This window comes from Arabidopsis lyrata (genome assembly GCF_000004255.2).
Source record: "Arabidopsis lyrata subsp. lyrata unplaced genomic scaffold ARALYscaffold_22, whole genome shotgun sequence".
Classification (NCBI taxonomy): Eukaryota; Viridiplantae; Streptophyta; class Magnoliopsida; order Brassicales; family Brassicaceae; genus Arabidopsis; species Arabidopsis lyrata.
Genome location: NW_003302535.1, coordinates 31,695 through 55,907, shown reverse-complemented (window position 1 = coordinate 55,907; position 24,213 = coordinate 31,695). Strand labels below are relative to the sequence as shown.

Sequence of the window (24,213 nt, the reverse complement as noted above, 5' to 3'; positions counted from 1 at the left end):
GGAACAATCAAAATACATAAAGATTACTCAAAGGAACACGGAAATGAAAGAACAACAAAAACAGAAAATATTCGAAAAAAAAAAACTAAAAATGAGACGTATCAATTTCCCTATACTTAGTCATTTGCACGTCCTCAAACAAACAATACGCTAAATCAAATTGAGAAATTGGAAAACTAGAACTCACATATTCTCAACTCTCCAGGGTGGAATTTGGAAACATCTAGTACAGACTACAGACTCTATATGACTATATTATATTCTCTCCTATCACCGATTTGTAACAAACCTGAGCACTTAAAACGCAGAGCATCATCATTAAGAAACCTCTGGGGCCTTTACTAGTCATCTCATTAACCCGAAGCCCATTGACCCCACTGGCCACAGCTCATTCCGACATAAATGGTGAAAGAATCAAAGAAGCGTAGATAATTTATTGAATCCAATCAATCCAATGTTTCCATAGGACTAAAAGTCATACTCTTTTAAGATTATCCCAAAATTTATTAAAGATTTCTTCGATACAAGCGTCGCAACTTTGTGTTTGCTGAATCTTTTTTTACAAATTCCAACACGCATTCCAGTGACACCCAACCAATAATCAAAATATGAACATTAATCATGTTGCAAACAAAATGATGAAGTCTCAAGACGAGTTTAAAGTCATGAATCAACCTGTCCCATGAATATCGACCACATCAACGTCCCAAACCACCCAATTCTGCGTAACACTCCGGTTTGGTGAATCATGTGTAACCGTATTCCTCCAAGGTGGCACTCCCCCATTGGCTCTCAAATAATTCCCGCCGTTTCTACTCCTCAGCTTAACATTTGAACCTTCTTTCACCGGCTCCCACTCTCCTGCCGGCTCACCGGCCCGAATCTTCCTAGACTGCACCACCTTATGCCCCGTCGCTCCCAACAAAAACCGCTCATTCGACGCCGTCAAGTATCCACCGTGGCAGCTCTTTAACCGGATCGCCTTTTCGGATCCGGGTACCATTTCAACTCTCCATCGAGCTTCTTTAGATGACCCGGTTCGGCCCATCACCACACTCTCTTCGTCGTCATCAGCAGTCATATATTTATCGTGTGCGGTGCTTCGTAAACGCACCGATTTCGCATCCCGGAATATTTCCATCGCTGATACATTTTCTACAATTATCTTCTTCGAACTTTTCCTCTGTTCCAAAACAAATTACCCCAAAATCAATATTTTAATTATGTGTATAAATTTATCAAAACAAAAAAAATTATATGAATAAGAATTAATGTGTACCTCTGTTGGTTTTGGGGACAATGTACCCGACCTTGACGGAGTAAACATAAGTTTAGAAGAAGAAACCGAAGCAAGTGACCCAGGATCCGACCCGATAGATTCAGAAGATCCAAAAGTAGGTAATTTCTGAACCGGTGACCCGTGATTTGACCCATCGGAGACCGACGAGTTAAAACTCGAAGCCGGTGATGAAAAACGATCAGCAAACAAAACCTTATCAGGATTCTCAACGAGCTCCACAGACCACAAGATCCATTTCTTCGTCGCTGAAATATGTGGCTCACGATCACACGTCACAGAGTTCTTCCACGGCGGAGCTCCTCCGTTTCCACGTAAATATTTCTCGTTCCACGACATGAGTTTGACCGTTGACTCTTCTCTGATTGGCTCCCAGTCGCTTTCGTGCTCCGCTTGACGAAACGGCGGCGTTTGGATGACTTTCGCTCCGGTCATTCCCAGAAGAAACGACGACTCGCTCGCCGTTAAATACTTGCCGTAACAACTCTTGAGACGGATGAATTTGGGTTTACGTGGCACCATCTCCACCGTCCATAACGATTGCCGTGACGTTCCGTCAGAGCTTTGACGGACGGTTTTTTCATCGTCGACGGCGTAGATGTATTTTTCGTGACAGCTCCGTAATCTAACGGCCGTTCCTTTGGTGAATAACTCCATTTTTTTCTTCTTCTTCGTTTCTTTGGTGAGATTTTGTTATGATCGTATAAGTATTTATATGATATTTTCTTGTATATTATTTGTTCTCCAAGTATTACCATTTCATTAAATTGAAATGTTGCGCGTAGATTTGTTAGGTGACATATGTGTTTTCTTAGTTATTTCAATTTAATTATATTGTTCTTATAAAGGATGAATTTGTCAAATGCATTTCCAGGCTGTTTATCAATAGTCTCCGAGACTCGGTCGAGATGTACAGCAAGATTCATTTTTTTTCCTTTTTTTTTTTATGAAACTAGTTGTAATTTGTGATATTTCTATATCATAAAAATGTCAACCCTCTTTCTTTTTAAATAAGTTTTGATTAATTATGAAAAAAACAGTGTTAACATGTTACATTTTAAAATTTAATAGATGGTACAATACAAAATTTTCAGGCAAAAGGTAATTTGTGGAATTAACTTTCTTTTTGTATTTAGTTTCACATAATAATATAATCCAGAAAATAGATTTTAAAAAAAAAGCTCATGGAAATAATTTCAGTGCTTGCTAATATATTATTTTTTTGGTAGGATTGCTAATATTTTTCTTAAAATGGTATAAATCTCTTATAATTAACTTAAAAACACTGGCTTAACTTAAGAGTTAAGAGTTAAGAGTCTTATTTTAAGGCAAAAAAAAAAACTGAAATTAAATAATATTTTGAAATAATTAAGAAGACAAAAGTATATAAAATACAATGGAAAATCCAATTATAGTCAGTCTTTTTAATGATACTTTAGAAAATAAATCTAAAATCTGATATATTGTACTATTTCATAAGCTTTCTTTTTTGGGTGTGCAGCTTCTAAACTTGGATAGTGCATAAACGTGGACACGTGGTGGCACTAGAAATGGGCCTATATTGCTGTTTTTGGATTCAACAAAATATATAATAGGTTGCTAAGTATGGGTCGAAATGGAGGCCCCATATTACAACTTTTTAAAACGGTACAAGCCCAAAGTACAACATGAATTTTCAAAAGCCTCATTATTAAAGAGTGAGACACCAAAAAAGGTCAGCTTTATTCGGTCGCATCGCATTAATTGTCCTTTTTCTTGAATCATGACTGGAGGAAAGGCCCCAAACTCCCAAATCAACGTCTGTATCATTGCTCCTTTAGAATTTTGTTGCAATCTTTATGTTTGAAGGACAAAACTCATATGTGAACAAATGAGCTACAATTTATTTTTCATTAATGTATACGACCAATGAGCAGGACCTGCAAGATCAAGCCAAGAGATGTGAGTATCGTAATGAATATGTTTGTTTGTTTCTTCATCCGGATATGCAACCAGATCTAACATTTCGATGTATATCGAAGATTAGTATCTTAAACTAATTATTGGATCTCCATGCAGTATTCGATCCAAAACTGTTTGTTTGTGAGTTTACAAAACGAAAATTAGAGATTAAACTAGTCAAATTTTAAAAATTAAAATAAAGAAAATAAACAGTTTTGATGCCAAAACGAGATTCCGTAACTAATTCTAACGGCAAATTGAGATTCCACGATATTTGGGTGGTTTAAACGCGATTCCGTGGTTTTAACACCCTGCGGTATTAAAACCAATTTGAGAATTCCCATCTAACGCGAAAAAATGCATGTAAGACTATAAAGAAGATCTATCTGTCCTAGTCGGTCAGATAAGTTATCAGCTTACCCAAACTATCCTATATGCAATTTCATGACCCATTAGCATACAAAATTTTCCTCAAACCACCCATACAAATAGGCAAAATTACATATCACTCGAGACTCGACCCAAACATATGAAGAAAATCTTGTTTATTTCTATAACTCAAAAGCTCTCTATCGATCTTACTCCACCAACACAGATTAAGATCACTTAAAACACCCATTAAACGAGTTGAATTTATTTATTTTTTATTTTATTTTTTTAATTTTTTTAAAATACTTAAATTTCCATTAAAACTCAAACAGTACAAGCCAACTGGCGAAACAGACACGCAGGCCCTACATTACAAGCCAACTGGCCAAAACAGGCACACAGGCCCAACAGAGCATAAAAACCAGGCCCACGAAGGAGCAACAAACCTGCCACGACCTGGAGAAAGCAAGAAAGGAACAACCTGCAGAGGAGGAGAAAAACAAAGGAAAGGAACGACAAAAAATTACAACGAGGAAGAGAAACGCTGAAACAAGTCAAACCAAGTACATAACAATGAAGAGCCAGGCTGCAGACACCGCTGCGACCGAGAGAGAGGGTCGAGACGAGCTCGGATGATAAGTTGTATCTCCTTGATAATCACATGAGGCGGTCTGGCAATACCCGAGTGGATGCGAAGATTACGCTCCTTCCAGATAAAGTATACCGATGCTTGAAACAGAAGCTTAAGAATGAGAGAGAGATTGGAGTCCCTGGAGGCAGAGAGTAACCACAAGAGACAATTCATGAACTGAGACGGGGGTTAATCTCGCAGCAGCCATGAAAAAAACCCCAAATTTCTGAACTGTACCGGCAGACAAAGAACAGATGATCCCTGGACTCATCCAAACCATTACAGAGGACACACACCTAAGGAATAGAAAGGCCCCAGTTCCTTAGTCTATCTCTAGTATGTAACCTGTTCCATGTAACAACCCAACAAATAAAAGCTTGCTTGGGAATGTGATCTTTAAACCAAACAGCTCTATGCCAAAGAACCGCTATGGTGGAAGTATTAAGAGCTTGCCAAGTATTTGCCGTAGAGAACTTGCACGTAGGAGCATGATGATCGATTTTCCAAAGATAAGAATCATCATGCTGACAGTCTATCAGATTCCCGGCAGCAGGAAGAGTATTTTTGAGCAGGACAATAACCGGATTCCTGCTTCTGCTGGACGAAATCCACCAGTCACTGTCACGGAGTGCATCCCTGACCACCGCATTAGATGGTAGACCAGCCAACTGCGGGCCATTTAAGCCAGTTAAATCGATCAGCGGACCATAACCGGTCTAATTATCATGCCAAAAGCTTGCAGTGATACCTGATCCGACTTCACAAATGATGAAAGGTCTAGCAATAGATCTAAGCTTACACAGTTTTCGCCAGATCCAGCTACCCGAGTAATAAGGGTTTCCTATGCAGAAACGAGTTGAATTTAATTTGATTATATGCATATATTTATAGAGTCGTTGATCTTTGGCTCTTCTGCCTCTTCACCAACCATTTCTGCATAAAACTGTCAAAAAGTATAAGTTCCTTAGATTTTCTAGCAATAATTCAAACACTAATATAAACATCCATTTTCATTATTGACAAAATAAAGCGTTCACTTTAACCTGAACTATTTTTCCATTTGTCTACAATGTCTGTCGTCACTTTTTGACTTTTATTTTTGCTTCTATATTCCCATTTACTCTTTACTCACATTCATATACTTTTTCACTAGGATATGACCCGCGGTACATTCATATACACCGCGGGTTAATTATTTGATTTTTTTTATTTTTATAAATTGATGAATTTATTGTGTATAATATTTTTTATTGTATACCGCGGGTCACATGCGTTGTATCTAAAATAAAAAATTTTAAATTGTATTTGTTTTGTTTAGTGTTTAAGATTGTATAATTGTATTTTGATTTGTTATTTATAGGATTTCACCTGTGGTATATTGTCTCGTATTAATATTGACTCAAACCCGTCCAACCATATAATCTAAAATGAAATTAAACATCATTTTGTTATTTTTTTAATAACACTATTATTTAAATGTCATATAATTCGAGTTAATTTGAAAGTTGCTTTCAAATAGTTTCCATGTATATTTTTAAATTAGTGTGTATTTTTAGACCAACCTGTAAAAACAATTTATAATTGTATCTTAAAATACTAATTAGAATTTCACCCGTGATATACTGTCCCATTTTAGATAATTGTAAAAATTAAAGAAAGATCCGAATGACTCAATTTCGGGTCTGAATAAAATAACGACATGATTAAATGCTCAATTTGTTCTTAAAAATGTTAACATAGATTACACACATATTTTTATTCATCGATTGAGTAATATATGTCCGTTTTAAAAAATTTGAATTGTAACATATGCAGAAAAAAAACTAAAATTTACTAACTATTTATATATTTTATAATAATTTAAAATAATATAAATATAAGATCAAATAAAAGTGAAATAAGAATCATATATTTATGTTTAAATTAGGTAGAGAGGTTTTAGGAAATTAGTGCAAATTTGTTATATTAGCATTAAATCATCATATTTGATTTCTTTATCTATAAAAATCGTGGAGAATATACCATAAATAAAGCGTTTAAATATAGTAATTAGTTGAGAAAGTATATATATTTTAGATTTTATTAATTATTTTCGTTTTTTAATTTTGCCAAAATTTAAGGAAAGATCCGATTGAAGATTTCCGGGTCAAAATTAAACAAATTTGACCCGATTTGGGTACCCCAAAAACTGCTCCAAAAATGTATAGTAGACTAGATTGTTACCCGCGGTACACCGCGGGTTAATTATTTGATTTTTTTTGTCTTTTTATAAACTGATGAATTTGTTGTATATAATATTTTTTGTTGTACATTGCGAGTCACATGCGTTGTAATTAAAAATGAAAATTTTAAGTTGTATTTGTTTTGTTTTGTGTTTAAAATTGTATAATTATATTTTGATTTGTTAATCCCAGGATTTCACCCGTGATATATTATCCCGTATTAATATCAATCCAAATCTGACCCGTCCCACCATATAATCATGTCCCGTAAAATTAAACATCATTTTGTTATTTCTTTTAATAATACTTTTATTTAAAAGACATATAATTCGAGTCAATTTAAAAGTTTGCTTTCAAATAGTTTCTATAATATATATATATATATATATTTCAAATTAGTGTGTGTTTTTAGACCAACCCGTAAAAATATTTTTAAAATGTATATTAAAATACTAAATAATTGTATTTCGATTTGTTAATTTTAAGATTTCACCGTGGTATATTGTCTCGTTTTAGATAATTGTAGAAATTAAGAAAATATCTGAATGACTCAATTCCGGGTTAGAGTAAAAAAAAAAATACGACCTGATTAAACGCGCAAATTTGTTTTTCAAAAATGTTAATATAGATTGTACACATATTTTTTTCTTCATCGACTGAGTAATATGTCTGTTTTAAAAAATTTGAATCATAGCATATGCAGAAAAAAATCGAATTTTTTTATTAAGTATATATATTTTATAATAGTTCAAAATAATATAAATATAAGATCATATAAAAGTGAAATGAGAATCATATATTTATGTTTTTATTAGGTAGCGAGGTTTTAGGAAATTAGTTCAAATTTGTTATATTAGCATTAAATAATCATATTTGATTTCTATATCTATAAAAATTGTAGAGAATATGCCATAAATAAAGAGTTTAGGTATAGTAATTAGTTGAGAAAATATATATTTTTTAGATTTTATTGATTAATTTTCGTTTTTTAATTTTGTCAAAAATAAGGAAAGATCCGATTGAAGATTTCCGGATCAAAATTAAACAAAATGTGACCCGATTAGGAACCCAAAAAGTGTTGCAAAAATGTATAGTAGATTTGCTACAAGGAAAAATGTAAAAATATTGTTCTTACTTTCATTCATAGACTTTTTTTTTTATTAATCAGGAAAAGAGAAATATTTTGAATTCGAGTTTCACTGCCTGGTGCATAGGGAGAGTCGAAAACCAAAAAATAAAAAACACAAAGAGTTATTAAGATATTTATTTTTATAAAATAAAAATAAAATCGAAACTCTTCAGTTCCAAGTTCCTAAACCTTCACGTGCCTCTTCTTCTTCTTCCTCTTCCTCACAACACTGTCCATATCGACAAAATTCAGTCAACAGATTTAGAATCAGATCTCTTCCTTTCTCCTTTACATGTCTCAACCACCGTGGAGATGCTTCTCTCTACTCTTCTTTGTTCTCACCATTGTTAAACCTTCCTCTGCATCTACTTCATGTTCTTCTTCATTTCATTGCCCACCGTTTAACTCCTCACCACCGTACCCATTCTCATCTTCTCCGGGATGTGGCCACCCAAACTTCCAGATCCAATGCTCATCTTCACGCGCCACCATCACAATCAAAAACCTCACTTTCTCTATCCTTCATTACTCATCTCTCTCATCTTCTCTAACCCTCTCTCCCATTACAAACTCTACCCGGACCAACAACAACTGTTCTTCTGCCCGGTTCTCCTCCTCACCAAACCGGTTCATCGACTTAACCGGTTCACCTTTCAGAGTCTCTGACTCTTCTTGCTCTCGTCTCTCTCTTCTCCGTCCTTGCTCTCCTTTAACTCTCCCTAACTGTTCTCGTTGTCCTTGGGACTGTAAACTTCTAAAGAATCCGGGTCGGATCCTACACGGTTGCGAATCAACCCACGGGTCGTTATCTGAACAAGGCTGTCAAGGAGATCTTCTTGGGTTTCTTCAAGATTTCTTCACTAGATTTGGATTTGAAGTTGAATGGGACGAATCTCAAGATCCTTACTTTGCTAAATGCAGAGATTGTCTAATCAAGAATGGTGTTTGCGGGTTTAATTCGACCCACCCGAATCAAGATTTCCTTTGTTTCCACAAATCAAGATCCGAATTAGTAACACACAGAGATTCTAAAAGAGTTAATCATATCGCTGTGTTGTCTCTTATCTTCGCTTTGACTTGTCTCCTACTTGCTTTCTCCGTCGCCGTAGCGATTTTCCGATCACGGAGAGCGAGTTTCTTGTCTTCAGTCAACGAAGAAGACCCGGCTGCTCTCTTCCTCCGCCGTCACCGCTCCGCCGCTCTTCTCCCACCAGTCTTCACCTTCGAAGAGCTCGAATCCGCCACAAACAAATTCGACCCCAAGCGCAAAATCGGCGACGGTGGTTTCGGTTCTGTTTACTTAGGCCAACTCAGCGACGGACAACTTCTCGCCGTTAAATTCCTCCACCATCATCACGGCGCAACCGCCGCCGCCACCGAACATTGCAAAGCATTCTCGATGAAATCATTCTGCAATGAGATCTTGATTCTCTCTTCAATCAACCATCCTAACCTCGTCAAGCTCCATGGCTATTGCTCTGACCCGAGAGGACTTCTTCTTGTCCATGATTACGTCACTAATGGTACTCTCGCCGATCATCTTCACGGCCGGAGACCGAAGATGACGTGGCGAGTAAGGTTAGATATTGCTGTACAAACGGCTTTAGCTATGGAGTATCTTCACTTCGATATTGTTCCACCGGTTGTTCATAGAGACATAACTTCGTCGAATATCTTTGTGGAGAAGGATATGACAATCAAAGTCGGAGACTTTGGTCTCTCTAGGCTCTTGGTGTTCTCGGAGACGACGGTGAATTCAGCTTCTTCGTCTGATTACGTTTGTACCGGACCACAAGGTACGCCCGGTTATTTAGACCCGGATTATCACCGGTCTTTTCGGTTAACGGAGAAGAGTGACGTGTATAGTTACGGCGTCGTTTTGATGGAGTTGATTACGGGTATGAAAGCGGTTGATCAACGACGTGAGAAGAGGGACATGGCTTTAGCGGATCTTGTTGTATCCAAGATCCAAATGGGTCTTTTGGATCAAGTGATTGACCCGTTGCTTGCGTTAGACAGCGATGATGTGGCGGCGGTGACTGACGGATTCGGCGTTGCGGCGGTTGCTGAGTTGGCGTTCCGGTGTGTTGCGGTGGATAAGGATGATCGTCCGGACGCTAAGGAGATTGTTCAGGAGTTGAGGAGGATTAGGAACCATACACGTGTGAGGGATGATGACGTGGCGAAAGATTGAGTGTTGGATTAGATTACGGATGACGTAATGTGAATGTGATGTAAGTAAAGTGTTGTTGACTGGTCTCATTGTGTACGTGTTGAATTTTGTCGGGAATTGCAAACCTTCTATCCCAACTAGAAGGAGCCTCACATGTGTGTGTGATGTAATCCTAGTACAGTAGTACACACGTAACTCGAAGTTTGTATTTTGTGTTTATAGATTTTGTATGTGAGAATAGAGATTTGAAAAAATGATTTTGTTGTTTCCCGTAACCGTAAGGTATCAATATTGGAATATGAAAAATGTAAGATATCAAATCGTGTTTCCTATGTAGAAATAAAGAGTTCGTATCTAGAAAAAAATATCCAAACACCGGTTTATAGGAAAATATATTTTGTTAGAAAAAATATATTGCAATTGGCATCACAATTCATTGAGATCAAACATATAAAGATTGATATGCATCTTATGGTCTTCAATCTTTGACGGATGCATACAAACATAATCTTAGCTGTGATAATAGATTGAATCGCTCTGTAGATTAATCCCATATAACTAAAAAAACAAAACTTTCACCAAACGTGAAACAATTCCTTAAATAATGTAAATAGGACTCATTCACGACCAAAAAAAAAAAAATGTAAATAAGACTCATTTATTATTGTAAATGGTCTCAAATTTAAGCACAATAAGTCACAAATACCCCGAAAGTGAAAATCCGATGAGAAGATCTCTTCATGAATTTATCTACCTTATCATTAATATAAAGTTATAAACTAATGGAATTGTAAAACTTAAAACAGAATACTTTTTTTTTGAAATTATCTTTTTAAAATGTATGTAATAGACTTTGTGTGTGTGTGAAATATACTTTTAGAGACCCTTTCAAATAATTTAAGCAAATGATATTATTTATATAGGTTATTAATGGCAAGGGGTAAATAATCACAAACTAAAGGTAGTATTTTGCTTATTATTATTTTTTCCTTTTCAATATATACAGGTAGTTTGAAAATTTAATAAATGAATTTAGTGCTATAAAAAAGAAAATTAATGTCGAATCATTTAATCATAATAAAATCAATTGAATTTATTATATTTATAAATTAAAAATTATAAGAATTAAATAGTAAAAGTATTTTATTAAAGAAAAATTGTATTTGTGTGTATGTGTGTAATTTACTTTTAGATATAAGCAAAGTCAAAAGATAGGATTTATAGAGATTTTCTAATGACAAGGGGTGTAAATAATAACAAACTAAAAGTTGATTTTAACTATAAAAAAAGTCTTTATTTTTATAATATAGTAGATATACAAATGTCACAATCTATATAAGGAAGCAATATTTTACTGAAACAATATTTTACAAACACTTTCAATCAACCTCAACAATATTCCTACTACTCCAAACGAAAAAAATGGATAAAATCTTTGTATCCTCAAAGAAAATGGAGAACAAAAGATTGGCCACATTTGTGGTGATGATGTTGACGATTGGAAACCTTATAGTTGAATCGGAGGGTTTAGAAAAATCTAGTTCTCAAAATACAGTTGATTACCTCTCGTGTCTTGAACTTTGTATTACTACTCTATTCTTACGAGATAAACTTCCAGTCAAATGTGCTGAACAATGTTGGAAGCCTCCTCCCGAAATGAATTGCAAAATGGGTTGTGTTACTCATCGTTGTGTTTCTATTGAAAATCACAGTAAGTTTTTTTGCAATAATCATAAATTATATTTTTCATATAAAATTATATTATTACTCTTGTTTTTACTGCGCCCTTTTTACGATGTTTATATTTATATATGATAGACTATTATGACTATTTATGAATATTTATTTATATCTTTGTGTGTTTTCTTTTGTGTGTGTTACTAACAGATACAAAGTTAGATGCAAAAAAGACTATGATGTGTGTGAACTCATGTTTGGATATGTGCGATATAAAGAACTAAAAGCGATATATATTAGTTTTATTATGTGAAATTGCTGTTTTAATAAAGATAATATGAATCATTGGTTATTATTCAACAAATCTCATGTTTGGATGTGTGCGATATGAATCATTGGTTTGTTTAACTGAATCTCCTTAAAATCCCAATAGAAATTTACTTTAATTATCTTTATTTAAGTTGTATCATAGTAATTGCTCCCAAAAAATAAATAAATAGTATAATAGTTTTCCATTTTATTCAATATTTGTCTAAGCCACAAGAGAGTAACTCTAACCAGGAGCCAAAAGTGAAAGGAGGTTAGCTTAGTCTCGTACTCACAGGTCACAGCATTTCTAAAGTAGGGAGCAACATCACATGACAACAACAAGTGATCCTTTGTTTCTGGATACGAAGAACAGAGACCACAAGTCGTTTGGAGCTGCACTCCCCAGCCAGCAAGTCTTGATTTGGTAGGCGATCGGTCCAGGTTTGCTATCCACATGTTAAAAAGTATGTTTAGGCGTGGCCCTTTAAACCAAACCGAATCTGACCAATCTACCAAATCAGCTCTTGGTCTTAGAACAGACCACGTTCTTGATGATGAGAGAAACCTTTGCAACTTATAAATAGTTTATTCCTCATCATTTCATTTAAGAAAAGAAAAAAAAAAAAATTCGAACTCAAATAATTTCTCCAAATTGAGATTTAAAAAATGCTCGACTCTACCCCAGTGTTTGTGTTTATTCTAGGTTTGCTTCTCCTTACATTAACTATGAAGCGTAAGGAGACGAACAAAACCATGATATTCATTTGCCACACGAGAAACCTCTCTCTCCCTCCCGGGCCGAAATCTTGGCCTCTAATAGGAAACCTGCCAGAAATACTAGGGAGGAACAAGCCGGTGTTCCGGTGGATACATTCTCTCATGAAAGAACTCAGCACTGATATTGCATGTATCCGTCTTGCGAATACTCACGTGATCTCCGTGACATCCCCGAGAATTGCAAGGGAGATTTTGAAGAAGCAAGACTCCGTTTTTGCCACTAGACCGCTAACAATAGGCACGGAGCACTGCAGTCGCGGGTACTTGACCATTGCGGTGGATCCACAAGGAGAGCAGTGGAAAAAGATGAGGAGAGTGGTGGCATCTCACGTGACGAGCAAGAAGAGCTTCAAATTGATGCTTGAAAAGAGAACCGAAGAGGCTGATAACTTGGTCCGGTACATCAATAACCGCAGTGTCAAAAACTGTGATAATGGTAATGGTCTTTCGGTTATTGATTTAAGGCTTGTGTTGCGGCAATACAGCGGAAATGTAGCTCGGAAGATGATGTTTGGTATAAGGCATTTTGGTAAAGGAAGTGAAGATGGATCGGGACCAGGGTTCGAAGAGATTGAACATGTTGAATCTTTGTTTACAGTTTTAACCCATCTTTACGCCTTTGCATTGTCGGATTATGTCCCGTGGCTAAGGTTCTTGGACTTGGAAGGCCATGAGAAGGTTGTGATTGACGCAATGAGAAATGTAAGCAAGTATAACGATCCTATTGTCGATGAAAGACTCATGCAATGGCGAAATGGAAATATGAAAAAGCCTCAAGATTTTCTTGACATGTTTATAATGGCGAAAGACACTGACGGGAAACCTACTCTGTCGGACGAAGAGATCAAAGCACAAGTGACGGTATGCATATTATTGACAGTTTCATCCTTACATGGCCAATAGTCTCTAGCTTTGATAACACTTGTGGTGCTACAATACTAAATAACTTTTCTATGAATTTAGTACTTAGGATTGGTAAAACTGTAAAAACACCTCTATAACCAGCTAAGTAAACCGGGTTAGTTTAGAACTGATGATTACTTCAAAGATTATGGTAATTGTATTGTAGTGGAGCTTCTTTAGAAAAACTCCAAATATTATAATTTGGAATTCCATGCATTAGAGATGCATTGTCATAAGCAAAAGGTTTAATTTTATTTAACAAGTTCTTTTTTTTATCAGATGACCTCTAACTTTTTTGGTGGTTAATTATGTTGGACTGTGAAGGAACTAATGTTGGCGACGGTGGATAATCCGTCTAATGCGGCGGAATGGGCCATGGCGGAGATGATTAATGAGCCGAGCATCATGCAAAAAGCCGTGGAGGATCGGAGATCGATATGGTAGTTGGAAAAGACCGTTTTGTCCTTGAGTTCGACCTCCCAAATCTCAACTACGTGAAGGCTTGCGTGAAAGAGGCATTCCGGTTACATCCCGTGGCGCCGTTCAACCTCCCTCACATGTCCACTGCCTACGCTGTGGTAGACGGTTACTTCATCCCCAAGGGAAGCCACATGCTAATTAGTCGTATGGGGATTGGGACAAACCCTAACGTGTGGGACAAGCCGCTTAAGTTCGACCCTGAGAGACATTTGGGCAATAACAAAAGTGTGGAACTAAAAGAGCCTGATCTCAATATAATATCGTTTAGTGCTGGACGAAGAGGGTGTATCTGTATGGGTGCGGACATTGGGTCAGCCATGACGTACATGTTGCTGGCTCGGTTGGTTCAAGGGTTCACGTGGTCACCAGTGCCCGGTGAAAGTAAAATTGATCTTTCATTAAGTAAGAGCTTTTTATGGCAAAACCCTTGCACGCGATTGCAACACCTCGTCTGGCTCCACATGTGTATCAGTGTATCCAGCCTTATTGAGAGAGTAAAGATTCTAGAAAAAATGCCCTATTATTCAAACAAAAAAATAAAGAAAAATGCACTATCAAAGGATTGCATGTAATGGTATGTTGTTTTTTTTTCTTTTCTTTTCTGATAAGACATGTAATGTAATGGTATGTTAAATAGTTATTCTAGAAAAAAACTATTACGAATATTATAGATGTAGTTTCGGAATATTCAATTATAATCTTCTAATTTATATTAAACCATAAGCTCGAAAAGGTATTAACGTCTATTTAAAATTTTAACTGATTTGAAAGAGCAGAAATCAAGTACCTACTGGTAAGTCTCGTAGCTAGGATAGATAGCTTTGGGGTGGGCAAGGCAACGGAAAATTCATGCAAAACCATGGCTTGTCGGATTTAAAATTTTGGTTTATTGGTTTATAAATAATTAAATAATTAGAAGGTTTATTGGTTTGTACATAATCCTATAATTTATTGGATTTTAAATAATTGGGAGGTTTATTGGTATAATTGATTTGAAAGAGCAGAAGTCAAGTATACTCGTAAGATTAGCCCTGGGGTAGGCAAGGCAAAAGAAAACTCAAGCAAAATAATGTGTTGGTGGATTTAAAATCTTGTCTTATTTGTTTAATGACTCATAAAAACTAGTTGAAATTTGATGATGTATTTAATGATTTCTAATTAGATTTTTATTTATATATTTTTTATTTCACGATGGGTTTTAACATATTTGAAAGTGTCTATTTGATCAATGTAAAATTTGCTATCCCCTCATCTTCTATGTTTCCTCCTGATCAAAATCCTCTTGTTTTATATAATTACAGTCTTCACTTCATGGTATAGCTGAATTGCTGATATCTCGATCGCTAACATTTCTTGATTCCGTTTTGAATTGTTGACGTCTCTTTTAATTTTTTATATTTTTTTAAGAAACCAAAAAAACATAAATTAGATTTCCACACATTTATGAGTAGTTCAGTACACATATAAGATTTCATTTTACGAAAATCATAAATGTAATCATTAAACATTGAATTTCTTTTTGGCAAACTCGATAAACTCGGCAACGGTAGGCATGTAAGGTTTCACAGCTTCATGGGCCCTGAATTTCTCAGCCCAATGAAGCAGGCCCGGTGTTGTGTCTGGACGCAAAAACTTAACACCTGAAAACGCTTCGATGACAGAGATTGGGCCTGCTATGGCCCCAACAGCTATATCAACAAACCCAATGTTTTCCCCTCCGAAGAAGTCTCCGCCTCTGCTACTCTTTTGAAACGCCTCTTCAAGTGCCGCTAAATTCTCCATCAGATTCCCCGCCAACGCCATCCTCGCGGCGTCGTCTTTGGCTCCCGCCACCGCATCGATCGATTCAAACAGCTGTTCCAATAATCGTTAACATATAGACTATTTATTTAGTAGTAAAAAAAAAATTAAAAATATATGCGAATAAACACTCTCTTAATAAAAGTTTTAGAAAAATTAGCGATTATTTTGGCGGAAGCATGCCAACGTTAATCAAACTACACACTATGTTACAGAGTTTCAATCTCTTAAAATTGACATAATTACACTAATCGTATCATTTTTGTTTCATTTTTCTTTTTCATCAAGCAAAAGAAAGGGATAGTTCATATTTCCATTATTGTCAATAATTGTCCCTCAAAAGTTAAAACTTAAAAAGATATTAAATTCTTATTTCAGGATTCTTCATTCAATTTAAATTCAACATTTATAATAAAATTCCACTAATTAAAATTTATATTTTTAACTCGTTTGTTTACCTTTCCGTCAACGAAGTGAGCCCAAAAACGAGCAAAGGCACGATCGGAGGGAAGTGAAGGGAGGATAGAAAGATCGGACGGCCACGATTCATCCACGTACTGAACGATGTTGAGAGACTCGCAGATTGAGATATCACCATGGATGAGGACAGGGACTTTCTTGTGTATAGGGTTGGATTTAATAAGGAGATCGCTCTTTGCTTTCAAAACATCGGTTTCTTCGATATACTCGTGCTCTACGGACTTAAGGTGTAGAGCCACTTGAGCCCTTAAAGCGAATGGGCTTGCCCATGTCCCTATCAGCTTCACAGTGGTGTTCGAATCATTTTGAGCCATCGTGGTTTTTTTTCTTTTTTTGATTTGTAATGTTTCTCGAGACAAGGAGTTGTCTGATTTCTTGTTTTTTAACATCTGGCTTAAAGAGTTTGTGTTTGTTCTGTTAATTTGATTGAGTTTGGGTGACTATTTATAAAGGAACGATTTGATATATATGTATGTTTCTTCTACCTTTTTCTTTATAGAGCTTCTTTAGCTGACATTTTTGGCGGCTGATATTTTCTTTATTTGTTCTGTATTGTTTATTGTTGTTCAAAGGATTTTATTTTTGACTTTTTTTTCTTACAGCTATTTGATTTTTGACTCTTAAAAATCAAAAGATTTTATTTTCTAAAGATGGGTTGTGGGAAAATAAGATGGTTTCAATTGACCGGCGCTGGACTTAGGAAGAAAATGTTGACTTGTTAGAGTTTTTACAGTTTTTAAGGAAATTAGGTGAACAAAATTTTTGTGAAATAACGATGCAATTTTCTTTTAATGGAGTCATTTGAGACAAATACTCCCAGGTCTTAACATTTTATTTGAAATTATTCATTTTGGTGAAATTTTCTTTTTATGTACTCTCTATTATCTTTCAAATCCTTGTTATTAATTGTTTTTCAAAGTTTATTACTTCCCTATTAAAAACTATATTATTTCGCATATTTTTAATGATTAATCTGTTTAAATATAAGTTTTGTCTACTTTGTATAATAGATATAAAATGTTAATCTACGTTTGTTCATATATATATGAACAGTGGTGGGTCTTAATTTAGTGTTTTTTTATGTCTTGTTGCTATATTTGCCACGTGCGGCAAAAAAATGCGAAAAGGGAATGAAAATCTAGTCGCCATGTTTGAATAAAAATCTATCTATACATCATTCAATTTGCGACCAAGAGACAAAAAAAAGATGAAGACAAAAGCAAACAAATTAACATTAAGATTAACATTAAGATGCTAACTAATCTAATTATTTTGCAGATTTTTGTGTCAAAACTATTCTCGTGACATTTTTTCTATGAAAAGTCTCTAATTATTTTGATTATTTTCATTTTGGCATTTAGCATTAGACCATCTTTATCGGTACATCTGTACCAATGATCTTATGAATAAAAAAAATAGAAATTAATGAAAAATGGGTCAAGAGCATATAGAACAGGTCTCGGACAAGATCTGTTCTTTCGGAGGTCTTGCGCCAGGTGGCGAAAGGTAAGTGGGTAACAATTTTTTAAAAAACCAAAAATATTTTCATATCTCACCCTCTCTCCACCTATCATCATATTCTCTCTATCTTTCTCTCTCTCTTACCTTATTATAATACTATTATAATTATCATAAGATCTATCTTTAAAGATATACCCATAAATATGCCCTTATATATAGCGTTCATGCTTCACTGAAATACAATCTACAAAGGTAATCTCACTAATCAGTATTTTCAGTGCCGCCAGAAAAGGATTTATATTCATATGTATCTTTTTTTTTTCTCTATCAAACTTACTAAATTGGCTCTTTAAGTTTAACAAAAAAATAAAAAAAGTTTACATAAACAGATCATATAATCGTTTCCTTTTTACATAAAGCTTTTTTTTTTCTTTTGTTTTTAAAAAATTGCAACTCGAAAATATCACTCGTCCTAGTACTACTCTCGCCCAACATATTTGGAACTTGTAGAACGATATTCCATTCTTACGTTTTTTCCAGATTGGATTTGGCTTTGCCGATGAACAGTTACTCTGTTAGTAATCTACTCGCAATCTCGTTACCTTTTTGATGTTAGTAATTAGTTTGATCAGGGCCGGGTTGCGCACATACATAAAAGACATCCCCAAAATTTTAGAGGTTTACTTATATTATATAATATTACAGATAATCTTATTTACTGAAAAATAAAATGATGTACGAGACGTTTACTCTTTTGTTTTTTTTTTAATTGTATAATCTGATTTTTGCTATTTTTAACTTACATTATTATTGTAGGACCGTCCCTATCTGAACAATTAATTGTGTGAGTGAACAAGTTTTTTTTTTTTTTTTTTTAAATTTAAACAGTTCAGGTACTACCATAATGTCAATGGTTATGGTGCTATAGATTATCTTCATCATTTGTTCACCATTAGGTTGTTCATTGTGGCGAAGCTTCGCTGCTCAATGGATTTTTTAATATACACGTTTTTACGACCAAATTCATAATCTCATACATTTAATTTTTATTAAAAAACAAAAGAACTTTTTGACTGCATCTTCTAATTAATCGAGAATACATTTTCTTCCTCGATCTCGATTATGTGATCATTCATTCATTTGTCGTCGTATATATATTTTAAAATAATTATTAGTAGTCCTTGGCTTTTTATTTAAAAATTGAAGTATTGAACTTGAGCTTAGCGAACTCGACAAGTTTTTCGATATCGGGCATGACAGGCTTGACTGCTTCATGTGCGTAGAATCTGTCTGCCCAAAGGAAAAGACCTGGTGTGTTTTCGGGATGTATGAACTTGACGCCGGTAAATTTCTCGAGAACCTTAAGAGGACCCAACATCGAGCCGAAACCAATGTCAATGAATCCAATATTTTCTCCTCCAAAGAAGCCTCTTCCTTTGCTGCATTCTTGAAACGTTTCTTCCAATAGAGCCATACACTGCTCTAGCTTAGTTATCGCTGCCTTTCTCTCCTCCTCGTTTTTTGCTACTGCCACTCCATTAATTGATGTGAAACACTACATAAAAGATCAAGAAAGATATAAACTAATTAATTTTAATTTTTTTATGATTCATGCATGTATGGAAGTTACTACAAAATTCTAAGCAGTTGAAAAGACATTAATAAATTAAATGTTTGTGACAAATATAAAACTTAGTCATAATTTCAACTCAAAGCTAGATTATCCATGTTAAATTTTTCATATACAATTTTTTTTTTGAATGAAAGCTATTATCATTTCATTGTTAGAAACAGGTGTGCTAGCTAAACCAAACATATAAACACTATATAAGAGAAAGTTTCTCCATGGATGCATGACTTACGTGTTCATCGATATAGACGTCCCAAAAGCGAGCCACAGCGCGATCAAATGGATCAGAGGGAAGGATGGGAGGACCGGAGAGCCAAGTCTCATCAACATACATGACGATGTTGAGGGATTCACGGATTGGTTTGTTGCCATGGATGAGGATTGGGATCTGTTTATGGACGGGGTTATAGTTTAAAACGCTCTCCGAATTCAATGTATCTTCTTCTTCTAGATACTCGTAAGCTACGTTCTTTAGGTTAAGTGCGATCCGAGTCCTCAGCACAAAAGGGCTAGGCCATGCTCCTAATAGCTTTACGTACTCATCATTCTTTGAACCATTCATTAGACCCATGTGTTACACTTTTTGACGAGATTGATCAAACTCACAGCTCTTGTTTTTGTGTGCGTGTGTGTTTTTTTTTTTGTGGGATAGGAATTGAACAGCTGTGGTTTGATGAGGTTTAGTCTCTATGTTTGGCGTCTATATATAAATGAACGTGCTCAAATTCGTTTATCCTTTCTTAGATTACGGTATGCATGACGGTCAAAAAAAGCTTCGGTACGCATGTGCTTATGATAATAAAAATACACAAAATAAATGAATATTAAATAATAATTAATTAAATAAGAAAATGTTTTTTTTCTTAATTGGGGTCGGTAGGAGATTCAAAGAGACGAGAGAGTCCAGGAAAGTGTGTTGGGTCCTGATTAGTTGCCTGATCTGTACCGTTGCTTAATAGTGGGACACAATAGTACCATTCACTGTCACAGTTATTGGATTCATACTTTGAAAACTACCATATTTATGGGTTTTAGTTTGAAAAATATTATTTTTCTATTTTAAATAAAGACTACATTTTTATATATGTAATCTGACATTTTTTCCTGCTTTAAATTAGAATCTATATTTTTAATAAATCAAACTAAATCCAAAATTCGGAGATAAAGATATACTAAATTAGTAAAAAAATATGAATTATTATTATACATTTTATTTTATTTTAAGAGAAAGATGGTTTATTGATTTTTATACTAAAATTAATAAGATAATATCCAAAAATATTAAAGTTTCTAGTTTAATATTTATCATGTTATAAAAAGCAAAAAATATCCAAAACTCCAAACATATGAACTCAATATAGTCTACATCTCTGAAAAAAATTTGCAAGTAAATGTTTAAACCACATACTTAGTAGAAGCCCCTTTGGCCCATTGGTTGACTAAGGGTTAATTAATGATTCTACACTAAGAGATCTGGGGTTCGAGTCCCAGATATTGCGATTTATTAATAAATTTGCAGATTAAAGGAGGCAAGTGTGCAGGAGATCTCCAGCGAAATACAATTATAGCCGTTCGCCAGGATTCTACGCATAGAGAGAAGTGTCGTCAGGTCGTGGATCATTGAAGGTGTCCGTCAAGAGCATGGAGAAAGAAGTGTCGTCTGTCGTGGATCTAATAAGGGTCGGAAGGAATTGTCCGTTGTAGAATTGTTTATGTAACAGTTCTCATAATTTGCAATAAATAATAAATCTAGACGTCAAAAAAAAAAAAACCACATACCTAATTAGGACAAGTTCGGGTAACTTTTCATGTGATATAATATTCATTTTTAAATAATAGAATATTTAATATTAATTTTCTTAGAAATATTTAGGATAACAAATCCTTAAACGATACTAATATAACAATTTTAAAAAATTCAAAATTTATTTATTATTAAAAATCGTTTTATATTTAAAAATTGATTTTAAATTTGAAAATCTAATTTTTTCGTAATTATTATTATGTTTTAGTAAAAAATAATTTGGTGATTAAGTTATAGTAAAGTTAATTAAGTAATCTCTACAATAATTATTTGAGAAGTAGAAACGCACCATATTGAAAGTTAGGGCATTGGAGGCCTGTGGTTAAAAGTTGGAATGATTTGTCCTAAACACCCTTAATGAATTGTTCTTCTCGAAATTTCTTCTTCTTCGTAATTAGGGGTATATAAGTCTAATCGTGTGTTGATCTCTATACTAATGTCCTAAACACCCTCGATTTCGAAATTTTTTGATCTTAATTGTTAAGGGTATATAAGTCTAATCGTGTTTTGAGATGATTAGTCTTAATCACCCTTAATGAATACACTATCAAATCCAGTTTTCTATTTTTTGGTGAGGGTAAAACAATAAAATCGTGTGAATTTTATTAAAATATAGAATATTTCGTTTTTTAATATTAAAATATAGAATATTTCGTTTTTTAATATTAAAATATGGAATATTTCGTTTTTTAATTTTTATAAAAAGTTAAGATAGATATTAAAATATCTTACGAATATTTGTATCAAGAAATTTTCCAATTTTAAAAAATAAATTTTTAGAGATAATTATGACAGTGTGCCCTAGATTTTAAGCTATAAATATAGAGCCGCAGCCACACCATTAGAACTCAGATTCGTTAGCCTAAACATATCGTTTTGATATTATAGCTTTTTTTTTTGTTGCTTTGGTTCTTTTATGGATCGATTTTTTTATTTTGCGTTATTATTTTTTACTTTTTCTTGAGGTTATATTTGTATTGTTATTATCTTGGTCTATGAATTATTAAGATTGTTATTGTTTTGCTGATTTGTATCGTGTGAATTATGTTTTAGGTAACCGCTCATGGGAGTTTCTATCAAGAGATTGAATGAACGAGTTGATGAAGACATGCCTCTTCATTAAATTCATTAACAAACTTTTTACATCAATCGTGAGTCCTCTTTAATTTTAGTTAGCGCTTCTCTTATGTCTCTTTTTAAATTACTTACAATTTTATAATTTGTGTTGGTTTAATTATTGATAGTTGTCTCTCATCAGATCTGATGTAAAATAATTTTTTACCATGCACTACATAACGAAATATTTTTTTTTTGTCAACGTTACTCATAGTTTTTGTGTTTTTGAAGGCGGAGCATTGCGCTGATGCGGAAGTGATTTACAAGTTTTTGGAGGTCAATGAGATTGATAAGGTATATTATAATCGACTATGTTTTAGATTTTTTTTGTTTTTTCTTTTTATTTTGTATATTGGTTGTTGATTATTTTCTTTGATTATTTGTGTGATTGAGACCTTTTTTTTTATATAGAATATTTGTTATTCGTAGAAATAATTATGTCGTGTTATTATATGAAAGATTTGATAAATTATTGGAACTATGTTGGTCAAGGTTCTCGAAGAACTCATCTCTACGTTTAAATCGATCTGATATAAACATGTATTTTTGTATATTAATATTTCTTAATTTTATGAGTTTTTTTATTATTAGATGACTACGAGAAGGTAATCTCTAATCTACTATTTTTATTTGTATTTTGTTATGAATTATTTATATGCTTTCTTTTGTTTTTTAGAAACTCTAACATTAATTTGCTTTCTAAAACATATTGAGTCTATTTTGAAGCTCGGGAAAAACAGAGTTCTCTAAAACGATATCTGTCGAGATTGCATAGGTATGTCTATCGTGATGAAATTGTTAAATAGATACTGGGCTTCTAAGAAATTCTATCACTTTGAATCCTTGTAATCGTGAGAGAAAAGTTTAGGGTTTGATTGTTTCAGTTTTGATTAGTGAATTGAAAGATGCCGCAATTTCCACATATGATTTTTACGTTCAATCATAATTTGGATGTGTGGAAATTAATACTTGAATCGATGGAGAGAAGATTACAACTGACGTGTGAGTTAATTTGTGTATTTTATGGTACATGTTTTCGTCATGGATCAAAAAGTTCAATCCCATCTTTATAGGAGTTAGGCTTTCATCTAACCTCTTTTATATTTGATAGATTGTTTGTTGTGTTATTTTTTTAATTTTAGATTCAAATATATATTTTTTAATTTCAGTTTTAGGCGACTAAAGGATTGAATATGCTATGAATATGTAATTTTATATTCTTTTGTTTATTTAATTGCCATTAACCTATTTTGACTTTAATTTATATGTTTTATTATGAGAGATAGGAAAAATAGCTATCCTATTTTGACTTTAATTTATATGTTTTATTATGAGAGATAGGAAAAATAGCTGATCAGTGATTTTTGGTTGTCGGAGACTGATCCGAATGAGCGACGGTGATGAAAATATGAGTGGTGGATAGAGACGCAAGGGATCGGTGAAGTTGTTTAATACACACAAGGGGTTTGGTTTCATCACACCAGACGACGGTGGTGAGTGGTGACGATCTCTTCGTTCACCAGTCCATTAGCTCTGAAAAATTTCGTAGCCTTGCCGTTGATGAAGCTGTTGAGTTCAAGGTTGAGGTTGACAACGCCAGTCGTCTGAAGACTGTTGAAGTTTCTGGACCCGAGGGTGCTCCTGTTCAGTGAAATAACGGCGGTTCATCTGGTGGATGTGGTGGTTTTGGCTGTGGAGGTGAGGACGTGATGGTGGAAATTATTAAGGAGGATATGGTGGTGATGGTACTTGCTTTAGGTGTAGTGAACCAAGTTATATGGCGAGAGATTGTTCTCAAGGTGGTGGAGGATACAGTGGTGGTGGAGGTGGTTGAAGGTACGGTATGTTGTAGGTGGAGGTGGTGGTACTTGCTTTAGTGGTTTTATTTGTTTCGTTTAATTTTGTACCAATCTTATCATTTGTATTAAGGATTTTATAACTAGAGACGTAGGTACATATGACAAATGTGAATGTTTTTATTTATGAATTATAAAACATGTTGTGTTATATGTCA

General features: G+C 34.1%; 4 protein-coding genes and 3 pseudogenes across 4 annotated transcripts; 3 read left to right on the top strand and 4 right to left on the bottom strand.

Moving 5' to 3' along the window:
• Positions 1–465: 465 nt before the first annotated feature.
• Positions 466–2,199, bottom strand: LOC9299188. Its single transcript, XM_021019576.1, has 2 exons — positions 1,280–2,199; positions 466–1,183 (listed from the first exon to the last, which is right to left on the bottom strand). Exons 1-2 carry the CDS (start codon positions 1,952–1,954, stop codon positions 671–673), a joined length of 1,188 nt encoding a protein of 395 aa, XP_020875235.1. The 5' UTR covers positions 1,955–2,199; the 3' UTR covers positions 466–670.
• Positions 2,200–3,922: 1,723 nt separating this feature from the next.
• Positions 3,923–5,119, bottom strand: LOC110226825 (annotated as a pseudogene).
• Positions 5,120–7,563: 2,444 nt separating this feature from the next.
• Positions 7,564–10,077, top strand: LOC9299187 (LEAF RUST 10 DISEASE-RESISTANCE LOCUS RECEPTOR-LIKE PROTEIN KINASE-like 1.5). The gene has a single exon (XM_002863065.2). It carries the CDS (start codon positions 7,882–7,884, stop codon positions 9,781–9,783), a length of 1,902 nt encoding a protein of 633 aa, XP_002863111.1. The 5' UTR covers positions 7,564–7,881; the 3' UTR covers positions 9,784–10,077.
• Positions 10,078–10,932: 855 nt separating this feature from the next.
• On the top strand, positions 10,933–14,471 carry LOC9299181 (annotated as a pseudogene).
• An 844-nt stretch (positions 14,472–15,315) lies between these two features.
• Positions 15,316–16,675, bottom strand: LOC9299179 (glutathione S-transferase U12). The gene is made up of 2 exons (XM_002863058.2): positions 16,167–16,675; positions 15,316–15,762 (listed from the first exon to the last, which is right to left on the bottom strand). Exons 1-2 carry the CDS (start codon positions 16,575–16,577, stop codon positions 15,409–15,411), a joined length of 765 nt encoding a protein of 254 aa, XP_002863104.1. The 5' UTR covers positions 16,578–16,675; the 3' UTR covers positions 15,316–15,408.
• Positions 16,676–18,630: 1,955 nt separating this feature from the next.
• Positions 18,631–19,988, bottom strand: LOC9299186 (glutathione S-transferase U11). The gene is made up of 2 exons (XM_021019629.1): positions 19,512–19,988; positions 18,631–19,204 (listed from the first exon to the last, which is right to left on the bottom strand). Exons 1-2 carry the CDS (start codon positions 19,848–19,850, stop codon positions 18,839–18,841), a joined length of 705 nt encoding a protein of 234 aa, XP_020875288.1. The 5' UTR covers positions 19,851–19,988; the 3' UTR covers positions 18,631–18,838.
• Positions 19,989–21,732: 1,744 nt separating this feature from the next.
• LOC9299180 lies at positions 21,733–24,213 on the top strand (annotated as a pseudogene).